Source organism: Entelurus aequoreus, linkage group LG12 (genome assembly GCF_033978785.1).
Source record: "Entelurus aequoreus isolate RoL-2023_Sb linkage group LG12, RoL_Eaeq_v1.1, whole genome shotgun sequence".
In the NCBI taxonomy this organism is placed as follows: domain Eukaryota; kingdom Metazoa; phylum Chordata; class Actinopteri; order Syngnathiformes; family Syngnathidae; genus Entelurus; species Entelurus aequoreus.
Window position 1 is genome coordinate 68,734,443 of NC_084742.1, and position 12,500 is coordinate 68,746,942.

General features: G+C 39.5%; 1 protein-coding gene across 1 annotated transcript in view; it reads right to left on the minus strand.

Moving 5' to 3' along the window:
• LOC133662939 (islet amyloid polypeptide-like) overlaps window positions 1-4,752 on the minus strand; it is a 5,678-nt gene extending 926 nt beyond the window's left edge. The window contains exons 1-2 of the mRNA XM_062067149.1: window positions 4,667-4,752; window positions 917-1,051 (exon numbers count right to left, since the gene is read on the minus strand). Of these exons, the coding sequence (XP_061923133.1) occupies window positions 917-1,051; window positions 4,667-4,746 (215 nt within the window). The 5' untranslated portion in view covers window positions 4,747-4,752. The remainder of the gene's footprint in view (window positions 1-916; window positions 1,052-4,666) is intronic.
• Between the last annotated feature and the right edge of the window lie 7,748 nt (window positions 4,753-12,500).

Below are 12,500 nucleotides of genomic sequence, written 5' to 3' on the forward strand. Positions count from 1 at the left end.
ACAGCTTTACCACTTTTGAGGTGGGTTTGGGGTCATTGTCCTGTTGGAACACCCAACAAGACCCAACCTCCGGGCTGAGGATTTTAGCTTGTCCTGAACAATTTGGAGCTAATCCTCCTTTTTCATTGTCCCATTTAAAGCAGCAGTTCCATTGGCAGCGAAACAGGCCCAGAGCATAATACTACCACCGCCATGCTTGACGGTAGGCTTGGTGTTCCTGGGATTAAAGGCCTCACCCAACATATTGCTGGGTATTGTGGCCAAACAGCTCCATTTTTGTTTCATCTGACATCACATGGACAAAGATAAGACCTTCTGGAGGAAAGTTCTGTGGTCAGATGAAACAAAAATTGAGCTGTTTGGCCACAATACCCAGCAATATGTTGGGTGAGGCCTTTAATCCCAGGAACACCATGCCTACCGTCAAGCATGGTGGTGGTAGTATTATGCTCTGGGCCTGTTTTGCTGCCAATGGAACTGCTGCTTTAAATGGGACAATGAAAAAGGAGGATTAGCTCCAAATTGTTCAGGACAAGCTAAAATCCTCAGCCCGGAGGTTGGGTCTTGTTGGGTGTTCCAACAGGACAATGACCCCAAACCCACCTCAAAAGTGGTAAAGCTGTTATGTATTGCAGGGAGGAGTTGACGGCACAGACTCAAGGGGGCAGTATAGCTTTATGTATTTTATTATGTATATTACATTATATATAATAATCAACAATAATACTATAAATAAACTAGAAATGGAGTGTGACCAAAAGTGGTCAAGGAATGGCTAAATCAGGCTAGAATGAAGGTTTTAGAACAACCTTCCCAAAGTCACAACAAATAAGAAGTGATTGTAAAGTGAAGACAGCCATGACATGATGTTCTCTACAAGTGTACGTAGACTTTTGAGCAGGACTGTATACGCCACCTGGTTCTGTCTGCCAGGCCGCGCTGTGAGCGTGTGGCCATGAGTCCAAAGAGGTTCTTGGAGAGCAGGAACTTGGGCGTGGTGTCATCTGGCAGAATGCTCTCCTCTCGGCCGAGTGAGCTGGACCTGAAGTGTCTGCATCAGAAGTGGGAAGCACTTTTAGAGGCATGATGATGTCGTTGGTGTTAGATGGATGATGATGTCGTTGGTGTTAGAGGCATGATGATGTCGACAATGGTCCTGGGTGGGAAGACAAAATGGCCTTTTCAAAGTAGTCGCTCAATCTCTCGCCGCACTTTCCCATCGGATGAGCACAATCTAGTCCATATTTGTAGCGGACGTGTCTGGCATGAAAGTGCTCAGCAGGTTGTGGAAAAGGGGACAGGAGGTTGTGGAAAAGGGGACAGGAGGTTGTGTAAAAGGGGACAGGAGGTTATGGAAAAGGGGACAGGAGGTTGTGGAAAAGGGGACAGCAGGTTGTGTAAAAGGGGACAGGAGGTTGTGTAAAAGGGGACAGGAGGTTGTGTAAAAGGGGACAGCAGGTTGTGGAAAAGGGGACAGCAGGTTGTGTAAAAGGGGACAGGAGGTTGTGTAAAAGGGGACAGCAGGTTGTGTAAAAGGGGACAGCAGGTTGTGGAAAAGGGGACAGCAGGTTGTGTAAAAGGGGACAGCAGGTTGTGTAAAAGGGGACAGGAGGTTGTGTAAAAGGGGACAGGAGGTTGTGTAAAAGGGGACAGCAGGTTGTGTAAAAGGGGACAGGAGGTTGTGTAAAAGGGGACAGGAGGTTGTGTAAAAGGGGACAGCAGGTTGTGTAAAAGGGGACAGGAGGTTGTGTAAAAGGGGACAGGAGGTTGTGTAAAAGGGGACAGCAGGTTGTGGAAAAGGGGACAGCAGGTTGTGTAAAAGGGGACAGGAGGTTGTGGAAAAGGGGACAGGAGGTTGTGGAAAAGGGGACAGCAGGTTGTGGAAAACGGGGCTATTAGGACTATTAGGAGCGCTCACCTGTGTCTGGCATGAAAGGGGACAGCAGGTTGTGTAAAAGGGAACAGGAGGTTGTGTAAAAGGGAACAGGAGGTTAGGGAAAAGGGGACAGGAGGTTGTGGAAAAGGGGACAGGAGGTTAAGGAAAAGGGGACAGGAGGTTGTGTAAAAGGGGACAGCAGGTTGTGTAAAAGGGGACAGCAGGTTGTGGAAAAGGGGACAGCAGGTTGTGGAAAAGGGGACAGCAGGTTGTGTAAAAGGGGACAGCAGGTTGTGGAAAAGGGGACAGCAGGTTGTGGAAAAGGGGACAGGAGGTTGTGTAAAAGGGGACAGGAGGTTGTGGAAAAGGGGACAGGAGGTTGTGGAAAAGGGGATAGGAGGTTGTGGAAAAGGGGACAGCAGGTTGTGGAAAACGGGACTATTAGGACTATTAGGAGCGCTCACCTGTGTCTGGCATGAAAGGGGACAGCAGGTTGTGTAAAAGGGAACAGGAGGTTGTGTAAAAGGGAACAGGAGGTTGTGTAAAAGGGGACAGGAGGTTGTGTAAAGGGGGACAGGAGGTTGTGTCAAACAGGACTATTAGGACTATTAGAAGTGCTCACCTGTGTCTGGCATGAAATGGGACAGCAGCTTGTGTAAAAGGGGACAGGAGGTTGTGTCAAACAGGACTATTAGGACTATTAGAAGTGCTCACCTGTGTCTGGCATGAAAGTGCTCAGCAGGTTGTGTAAAAGGGGACAGGAGGTTGTGTCAAACAGGACTATTAGGACTATTAGAAGTGCCCACCTGTGTCTGGCATGAAAGGGGACAGCAGGTTGTGTAAAAGGGAACAGGAGGTTAGGGAAAAGGGGACAGGAGGTTGTGGAAAAGGGGACAGGAGGTTGTGTAAAAGGGGACAGCAGGTTGTGTAAAAGGGGACATGAAGTTGTGTAAAAGGGGACAGCAGGTTGTGGAAAAGGGGACAGCAGGTTGTGGAAAAGGGGACAGCAGGTTGTGTAAAAGGGGACAGGAGGTTGTGTCAAACAGGACTATTAGGACTATTAGAAGTGCTCACCTGTGTCTGGCATGAAATGGGACAGCAGGTTGTGTAAAAGGGGACAGGAGGTTGTGTAAAAGGGGACAGGAGGTTGTGTCAAACAGGACTATTAGGACTATTAGAAGTGCTCACCTGTGTCTGGCATGAAAGAGGACAGCAGGTTGTGTAAAAGGGAACAGGAGGTTAGGGAAAAGGGGACAGGAGGTTGTGGAAAAGGGGACAGGAGGTTGTGTAAAAGGGGACAGCAGGTTGTGTAAAAGGGGACAGCAGGTTGTGTAAAAGGGGACATGAGGTTGTGTAAAAGGGGACAGCAGGTTGTGGAAAAGGGGACAGGAGGTTGTGTAAAAGGGGACAGCAGGTTGTGGAAAAGGGGACAGCAGGTTGTGTAAAAGGGGACAGGAGGTTGTGTCAAACGGGACTATTAGGACTATTAGGAGCGCTCACCTGTGTCTGGCATGAAAGTGCTCAGCAGGTTGTGTAAAAGGGGACAGGAGGTTGTGTAAAAGGGGACAGGAGGTTGTGTCAAACAGGACTATTAGGACTATTAGAAGTGCTCACCTGTGTCTGGCATGAAATGGGACAGCAGCTTGTGTAAAAGGGGACAGGAGGTTGTGTCAAACAGGACTATTAGGACTATTAGAAGTGCTCACCTGTGTCTGGCATGAAAGTGCTCAGCAGGTTGTGTAAAAGGGGACAGGAGGTTGTGTCAAACAGGACTATTAGGACTATTAGAAGTGCCCACCTGTGTCTGGCATGAAAGGGGACAGCAGGTTGTGTAAAAGGGAACAGGAGGTTAGGGAAAAGGGGACAGGAGGTTGTGGAAAAGGGGACAGGAGGTTGTGTAAAAGGGGACAGCAGGTTGTGTAAAAGGGGACATGAAGTTGTGTAAAAGGGGACAGCAGGTTGTGGAAAAGGGGACAGCAGGTTGTGGAAAAGGGGACAGCAGGTTGTGTAAAAGGGGACAGGAGGTTGTGTCAAACAGGACTATTAGGACTATTAGAAGTGCTCACCTGTGTCTGGCATGAAATGGGACAGCAGGTTGTGTAAAAGGGGACAGGAGGTTGTGTAAAAGGGGACAGGAGGTTGTGTCAAACAGGACTATTAGGACTATTAGAAGTGCTCACCTGTGTCTGGCATGAAAGAGGACAGCAGGTTGTGTAAAAGGGAACAGGAGGTTAGGGAAAAGGGGACAGGAGGTTGTGGAAAAGGGGACAGGAGGTTGTGTAAAAGGGGACAGCAGGTTGTGTAAAAGGGGACAGCAGGTTGTGTAAAAGGGGACATGAGGTTGTGTAAAAGGGGACAGCAGGTTGTGGAAAAGGGGACAGGAGGTTGTGTAAAAGGGGACAGCAGGTTGTGGAAAAGGGGACAGCAGGTTGTGTAAAAGGGGACAGGAGGTTGTGTCAAACGGGACTATTAGGACTATTAGGAGCGCTCACCTGTGTCTGGCATGAAAGTGCTCAGCAGGTTGTGTAAAAGGGGACAGGAGGTTGTGTAAAAGGGGACAGGAGGTTGTGTCAAACAGGACTATTAGGACTATTAGAAGTGCTCACCTGTGTCTGGCATGAAAGTGCTCAGCAGGTTGTGTAAAAGGGGACAGGAGGTTGTGTCAGACAGGACTATTAGGACTATTAGGAGCGCTCACCTGTGTCTGGCATGAAAGGGGACAGCAGGTTGTGTAAAAGGGGACAGGAGGTTGTGTCAAACGGGACTATTAGGACTATTAGGAGCACTCACCTGTGTCGGGGGGCAGCAGCGGTGCAGTGCAGCAACACAAGCAGCAGTAGTAAGAGCGCAGGTACCCTCAGGTGATACATGGTGCTTATCTGCAGGGAAAACGGAATATTACTGTAAGAATAATAGTCATGTGTAAATATGATGCCACATATATAATATATTAATGTCACTTTTCATGTCTCATTGAAAATGTATTTATTCAAGCAAGTGAATCCTCTTTAAGACAAAGAAGTAAACAACTTGAAATAAAAGTCATTTTATGCATGGAGACAAAATGAAATGATCATTTATAGAAAAGAAAAATGGAAGTTTTAATCAAGCAAAAATCATTAAGAATATTGCAAAAATGAGCAAATGTTCATGAATGGTAGTTAGTAGTACTTCATGGTAGTTAGTAGTACTTCATGGTAGTTAGTAGTACTTCATGGACAAACCAAATGTTCATTAATGGTAGTTAGTAGTACTTCATGGTAGTTAGTAATACTTCATGGTAGTTAGTAGTACTTCATGGACAAACCAAATGTTCATTAATGGTAGTTAGTAGTACTTCATGGTAGTTAGTAGTACTTCATGGTAGTCAGTAATACTTCATGGTAGTTAGTAGTACTTCATGGACAAACCAAATGTCCATGAATGGTAGTTAGTAGTACTTCATGGTAGTTAGTAGTACTTCATGGACAAACCAAATGTTCATGAATGGTAGTTAGTAGTACTTCATGGTAGTTAGTAGTACTTCATGGACAAACCAAATGTTCATTAATGGTAGTTAGTAGTACTTCATGGTAGTTAGTAGTACTTCATGGTAGTTAGTAGTACTTCATGGTAGTTAGTAATACTTCATGGTAGTTAGTAGTACTTCATGGACAAACCAAATGTTCATTAATGGTAGTTAGTAGTACTTCATGGTAGTTAGTAGTACTTCATGGTAGTTAGTAATACTTCATGGTAGTTAGTAGTACTTCATGGACAAACCAAATGTTCATTAATGTTAGTTAGTAGTACTTCATGGTAGTTAGTAATACTTCATGGTAGTTAGTAGTACTTCATGGACAAACCAAATGTTCATTAATGGTAGTTAGTAGTACTTCATGGTAGTTATTAATACTTCATGGTAGTTAGTAGTACTTCATGGACAAACCAAATGTTCATTAATGGTAGTTAGTAGTACTTCATGGTAGTTAGTAATACTTCATGGTAGTTAGTAGTACTTCATGGACAAATCAAATGTTCATTAATGGTAGTTAGTAGTACTTCGTGGTAGTTAGTAATACTTCATGGTAGTTAGTAGTACTTCATGGACAAACCAAATGTTCATTAATGGTAGTTAGTAGTACTTCATGGTAGTTAGTAGTACTTCATGGTAGTTAGTAGTACTTTATGGACAAACCAAATGTTCATTAATGGTAGTTAGTAGTACTTCATGGTAGTTAGTAGTACTTCATGGTAGTCAGTAATACTTCATGGTAGTTAGTAGTACTTCATGGACAAACCAAATGTTCATGAATGGTAGTTAGTAGTACTTCATGGTAGTTAGTAGTACTTCATGGTAGTTAGTAGTTCTTCATGGACAAACCAAATGTTCATGAATGGTAGTTAGTAGTACTTCATGGTAGTTAGTAGTACTTCATGGACAAACCAAATGTTCATTAATGGAAGTTAGTAGTACTTCATGGTAGTTAGTAGTACTTCATGGTAGTCAGTAATACTTCATGGTAGTTAGTAGTACTTCATGGACAAACCAAATGTTCATGAATGGTAGTTAGTAGTACTTCATGGTAGTTAGTAGTTCTTCATGGACAAACCAAATGTTCATGAATGGTAGTTAGTAATACTTCATGGTAGTTAGTAGTACTTCATGGACAAACCAAATGTTCATTAATGGTAGTTAGTAGTACTTCATGGTAGTTAGTAGTACTTCATGGTAGTTAGTAATACTTCATGGTAGTTAGTAGTACTTCATGGACAAACCAAATGTTCATTAATGGTAGTTAGTAGTACTTCATGGTAGTTAGTAATACTTCATGGTAGTTAGTAGTACTTCATGGTAGTTAGTAGTACTTCATGGTCAAACCAAATGTTCATGAATGGTAGTTAGTAGTACTTCATGGTAGTTAGTAGTACTTCATGGTAGTTAGTAGTACTTCATGGACAAATGAGTTCAATCATATTTTGAGATCAATTATTCAAAAAACGTCATATAGATGATGAATTATAATCATGAATAAATATTCACCCATCCTTACATTTTCTTTCTGTGGAAAATGATGGATACAAAATATTTCTATAGATGAATGTCATTTATATGACAGATTGTATGGCAGACAGTTAGTTGCCAATAAACTCTTTTATTTGTTTCATGGCTAAATTGCAAGACAATTATTTACAATAAATAGCTTGTTAATTGTTAAATATTATACATTCCTGACATTACCTTTATATTATATATTTATCAAGTATATTTTCATTTCTTTTCTGTGGAAAGTGATCGATATGGAATATTTACATAGACTAATGGAATTTATTTGACAGAAAGTTTTGCATAAACAGTAAACTTTGTTTTATTTCATGGCAACATTTTGAGACATTATAAATTGTAAAATATTACATATTCATCCTTTTTTTTTTTTTTAAAGTACATTACCAATAAACTATTTTATTTATTCCATAGCTAAATTCTAAAACAAATTATTCACAATAAATATATTAATTGTAAAATATTACAAATTCATGACATAACCTTTATTTAGTATTCATCCTTATTTTTTCCTATGTAAAATGATTCATACAGACTATTTATATAAATGCCTGTTATTTGTATGGCAGGAAGTAGTATTTGACATGATCAATAAACTGTTTTGTTTATTTCATGGCAACATTTTAAGAAAATAATTCACAATATGATCATATATATTATTCATTATAAAATATTACAAACTCATAACATAGTATTCACACATATTCAAAAAAGAAAATTCAGAGAAAAATTCTTCATAGAAAATATTTATATAAATTAATGGAATTTATATGACGGAAAGTAGTATTTTACATGACTAATAAACTCTTTTTTAAAAATTCATGGCAGACTTTTGAGACATTATAAATTGCAAAATGTTACATATTCATGACATGAGTTTTATGTAGGATTCATCCATATTTTCTCGTGTAAAAATGATTTGTATAGACTTTTTATATAAATGAATGTCATCTTTAATGAGTCTTTTACATTTCCAATAAAATGTTTTATTTATTTCGTGGCTAAATTATGAGACAAACCTTTGTATATACTTTTTCTGTGTAAAAAGATTCATACAGAATATTTTTTTTTAGAAATAAATTCATGGGCAGGACATTATTAAAAAAAATAAAAATAAATAAATAATAAAAAAAATTTAAAAAAATAAATTAATGTAATTATATGACAGACAGTAATATTTTACAATGCCAATAAACTGTATTATTTATTTTATGGCAACATTTATTCACAATAATGTGGTATTAAAATACTATATGTGTAGTAATTATCAGGTATTTCTATTTCTGTATTTCTTCTATGGAAATAATTTATACAATGCAATATGACATTATATAAATATCTCCTCTACTGTAGTTATTACCATAAAATGCTCGCGCCACATGTTTTTTCCAATCCAATAAAGCAATAATACGGCATAATGATGGCAGTGGCACACCGTGATGGCACGGACCACCCAGGTCAGAGGGAATAATCATGTTTCTTCCAAGAATAAAGACAAGTACTTACATGAATAAAGAGAAGTACTTACATGACAGAGTTGTGGTGCAGTCCAGAGGTTTGCCTCGCTCTCCCCGTGCATCTACGCTTATAAGCTGCAAGCACTTGTGTGACATCACAACATTTATAGGCTGCAACACTTGTGTGACATCACAACATTTATAGGCTGCAACACTTGTGTGACATCACAACATTTATAGGCTGCAAGGTCTTGTGTGACATCACAACATTTATAGGCTGCAACACTTGTGTGACATCACAAAATTTATAGGCTGTAACACTTGTGTGACATCACAACATTTATAGGCTGCAAGGTCTTGTGTGACATCACAACATTTATAGGCTGTAACACTTGTGTGACATCACAACATTTATAGGCTGCAACACTTGTGTGACATCACAACATTTATAGGCTGCAACACTTGTGTGACATCACAGCATTTATAGGCTGCAACACTTGTGTGACATCACAACATTTATAGGCTGCAAGGTCTTGTGTGACATCACAACATTTATAGGCTGCAACACTTGTGTGACATCACAACATTTATAGGCTGCAACACTTGTGTGACATCACGACATTTATAGGCTGCAACACTTGTGTGACATCACAACATTTATAGGCTGCAACACTTGTGTGACATCACAACATTTATAGGCTGCAAGGTCTTGTGTGACATCACAGCATTTATAGGCTGCAACACTTGTGTGACATCACAACATTTATAGGCTGCAAGGTCTTGTGTGACATCACAACATTTATAGGCTGCAACACTTGTGTGACATCACAACATTTATAGGCTGCAACACTTGTGTGACATCACAACATTTATAAGCTGCAAGGTCTTGTGTGACATCACAACATTTATAGGCTGCAACACTTGTGTGACATCACAACATTTATAGGCTGCAACACTTGTGTGACATCACAACATTTATAGGCTGCAACACTTGTGTGACATCACAACATTTATAGGCTGCAGGGTCTTGTGTGACATCACAACATTTATAGGCTGCAAGGTCTTGTGTGACATCACAACATTTATAGGCTGCAACACTTGTGTGACATCACAACATTTATAGGCTGCAACACTTGTGTGACATCACAAAATTTATAGGCTGCAAGGTCTTGTGTGACATCACAACATTTATAGGCTGCAACACTTGTGTGACATCACAGCATTTATAGGCTGCAAGGTCTTGTGTGACATCACAACATTTCTAGGCTGCAAGGTCTTGTGTGACATCACAGCATTTATAGGCTGCAAGGTCTTGTGTGACATCACAACATTTATAGGCTGCAACACTTGTGTGACATCAGCTCTCCAAATATGGCCCGGCTATTTCCCCCCCCGACAGGAAGGGTCTTCCTCGGCATGGAATTGAATGCATGCATGCTTTGGGGTACGCACTTTGACCCTCGCCTGTCAAACTTGACCTTCCTCCTCATTGTCATAACACCTGTGGGAGGGGGAGGGGGGTGGTACTGTCACGGGGGAAGTTGGAGGTCACCTGACTTTGGCTTCCCTCTGGACCTAACAAACTTGATGCTGAATTATGAATGTTGGCTTGTCATGAATAATGAATGGCAGCTCATTAATTTGAAGGACAAACACGTGTGAATGAATAAAGTGGGAAGAGTTTAGAAGGAAATATTTCCATAATAAATGTGCAGAACATTTAATAACATCAATTAACACTCCAATTGCTTTCTGCTACTTTATGCTATGTGGTTTAACTGTTGTGTTTTTTTATGTTATTAACGTTTTATTATCCTTAACCACACCCCAACCATGCCAAAATCCCCCCAAAGATCTCCCCTTTCCTTTGTGCTGCAAACATTTCTTTGGTCTGGCCGTTATAGTTTTGATGTTATTAACGTTTTATATTTGTTATGAGCCAGCAGGCACACGACGTTGACTATAAATATATATTAGACTTGGAAACAACCTTGTAAATAGTTGTATTGGTACATTGAGACAACGTTGCTGTCTAACGTTGGATCCACGTTGGAGAATGACCACATTTCAATATCAAATCAACGTGGTGGAAAAGCACGTTGTTTCAACGTTGTGTTTGTGTTGGTCGGGAAATGACCACAATTCAATGTCAAACCAAGGTCAGAAGGCAACATTGATTAAAGGTGGTGAAAAAGCATGTTTGTTTCAACGTTGTGTTTCAGTTGCTCAAGGTCAGGAACTCATTCAACGAGTTCTCAAGGTTGTTTTAATGTCTTGTGGCTGCTGGGTAACATCTTATTTGAAACAAGCAGCCCTCATAACCTGCTCACAATCTCCACAAACGTTACGTCTTATTTGAAACAAGCAGCCCTCATAACCTGCTCACAATCTCCACAAACGTTTCCCATTCATTTGTGCTGACTTCAATCAATCAACTGTTTTTTATGTAGCACTTTTCTCTAGAGCAGGGGTCGGCAACCCGCGGCTCCGGAGCCGCATGCGGCTCTTTGACCACTCTGATGCGGCTCAGCTGCATACTTGCCGACCCCCTGATCATCCCAGGAGACTTATGAATCTCAGTGCCTCTCCTAGAAAACTCCCAGGGCAAATATAATCCTATTTACACTCTAATTACTAAATTAAGGGCGTGCCCTAATCGCACTGCAGTAATTGTCCTCTATAGCAGGGGTCACCAACCTTTTTGAAAGCAAGAGCTACTTCTTGGGTACTGATTAATGCGAAGGGCTACCAGTTTGATACACACTTAAATAAATTGCCGGAAATAGCCAATTTCCTCAATTTACCTTTAACTCTATGTTATTATTAATAATTAATTATACTTACACTTAATTGAACGGTTTAAAAGAGGAGAAAACACGAAAAAAATTACAATTAAATTTTGAAACATATTTTATCTTCAATTTCGACTCTTTAAAATTCAAAATTGAACCGGAAAAAAGAAGAGAAAAACTAACTAATTTGAATCTTTTTGAAAAAATTAAAACAATAATTTATGGAACATCATTAGTATTTTTTCCTGATTAAGATTAATTTTAGAATTTTTATGACATGTTTTAAATAGGTTAAAATCCAATCTACACTTTGTTAGAATATATAACAAATTGGACAAAGCTATATTTCTAACAAAGACAAATCATTATTTCTTCTAGATTTTCCAAAACAAAAATTTTAAAAGGAATTCAAAAGACTTTGAAATAAGATTCTGTCATGTCTGTGTTGATCTTGTTTTTGTTTTGCTTGGTTTTTGGACACTTTTTAGTTCCTGGTTTCACTTCCTGGTTTTGTTTTGTTTCCATGGTTACTCATTAGTTTCACCTGTTCCACGTTTGGAGTCACACACACCTGTCTCACGTTTTCACATTGTCATGTCACGCACCTGTTCACAGTTAGTCACGCACCTGTTTTCACTTATCATGTCACTATATAGGCTTTTCTGTTTCTGTTGTTCGTCCTGGCGACATCACACATTCACGCCATGTTCACAGTTCCTTGTCACGTTAGTTCTTGTTTCATCTTATGCCAAGTAAGTTTTGTTTATTGTTCATAGTTTTGTGCCCACGTGCATGTCTTTTGTTTCATAGTCTAGTTTTCTACTTCCGCCTTTGTGCGCGCTTTTTGTTTGTACCTTTTGTTTGAGTTAAAAGATTAAACATGTCCTCACCTGTACGCCACGTATGGTCCAATTCGTTTGCACCACGGGAGAGCAAACCTCGCCATAGACAAAGTCGTGACAGATTCAAATTTGATTCTACAGATTTTCTAGATTTGCCAGAATATTTTTTTTGAATTTTAATCATAATAAGTTTGAAGAAATATTTCACAAATATTCTTTGTCGAAAAAACAGAAGCTAAAATGAAGAATTTAATTAAAATTTATTTATTATTCTTTACAATAAAAAAAATAAATTTACTTGAACATTGATTTAAATAGTTAGGAAAGAAGAGGAAGGAATTTAAAAGGTAAAAAGTTATATGTGTTTAAAAATCCTAAAATCATTTTTAAGGTTGTATTTTTTCTCTAAAATTGTCTTTCTGAAAGTTATAAGAAGCAAAGTAAAAAAATGTATGAATTTATTTAAACAAGCGATGACCAAGTCTTTAA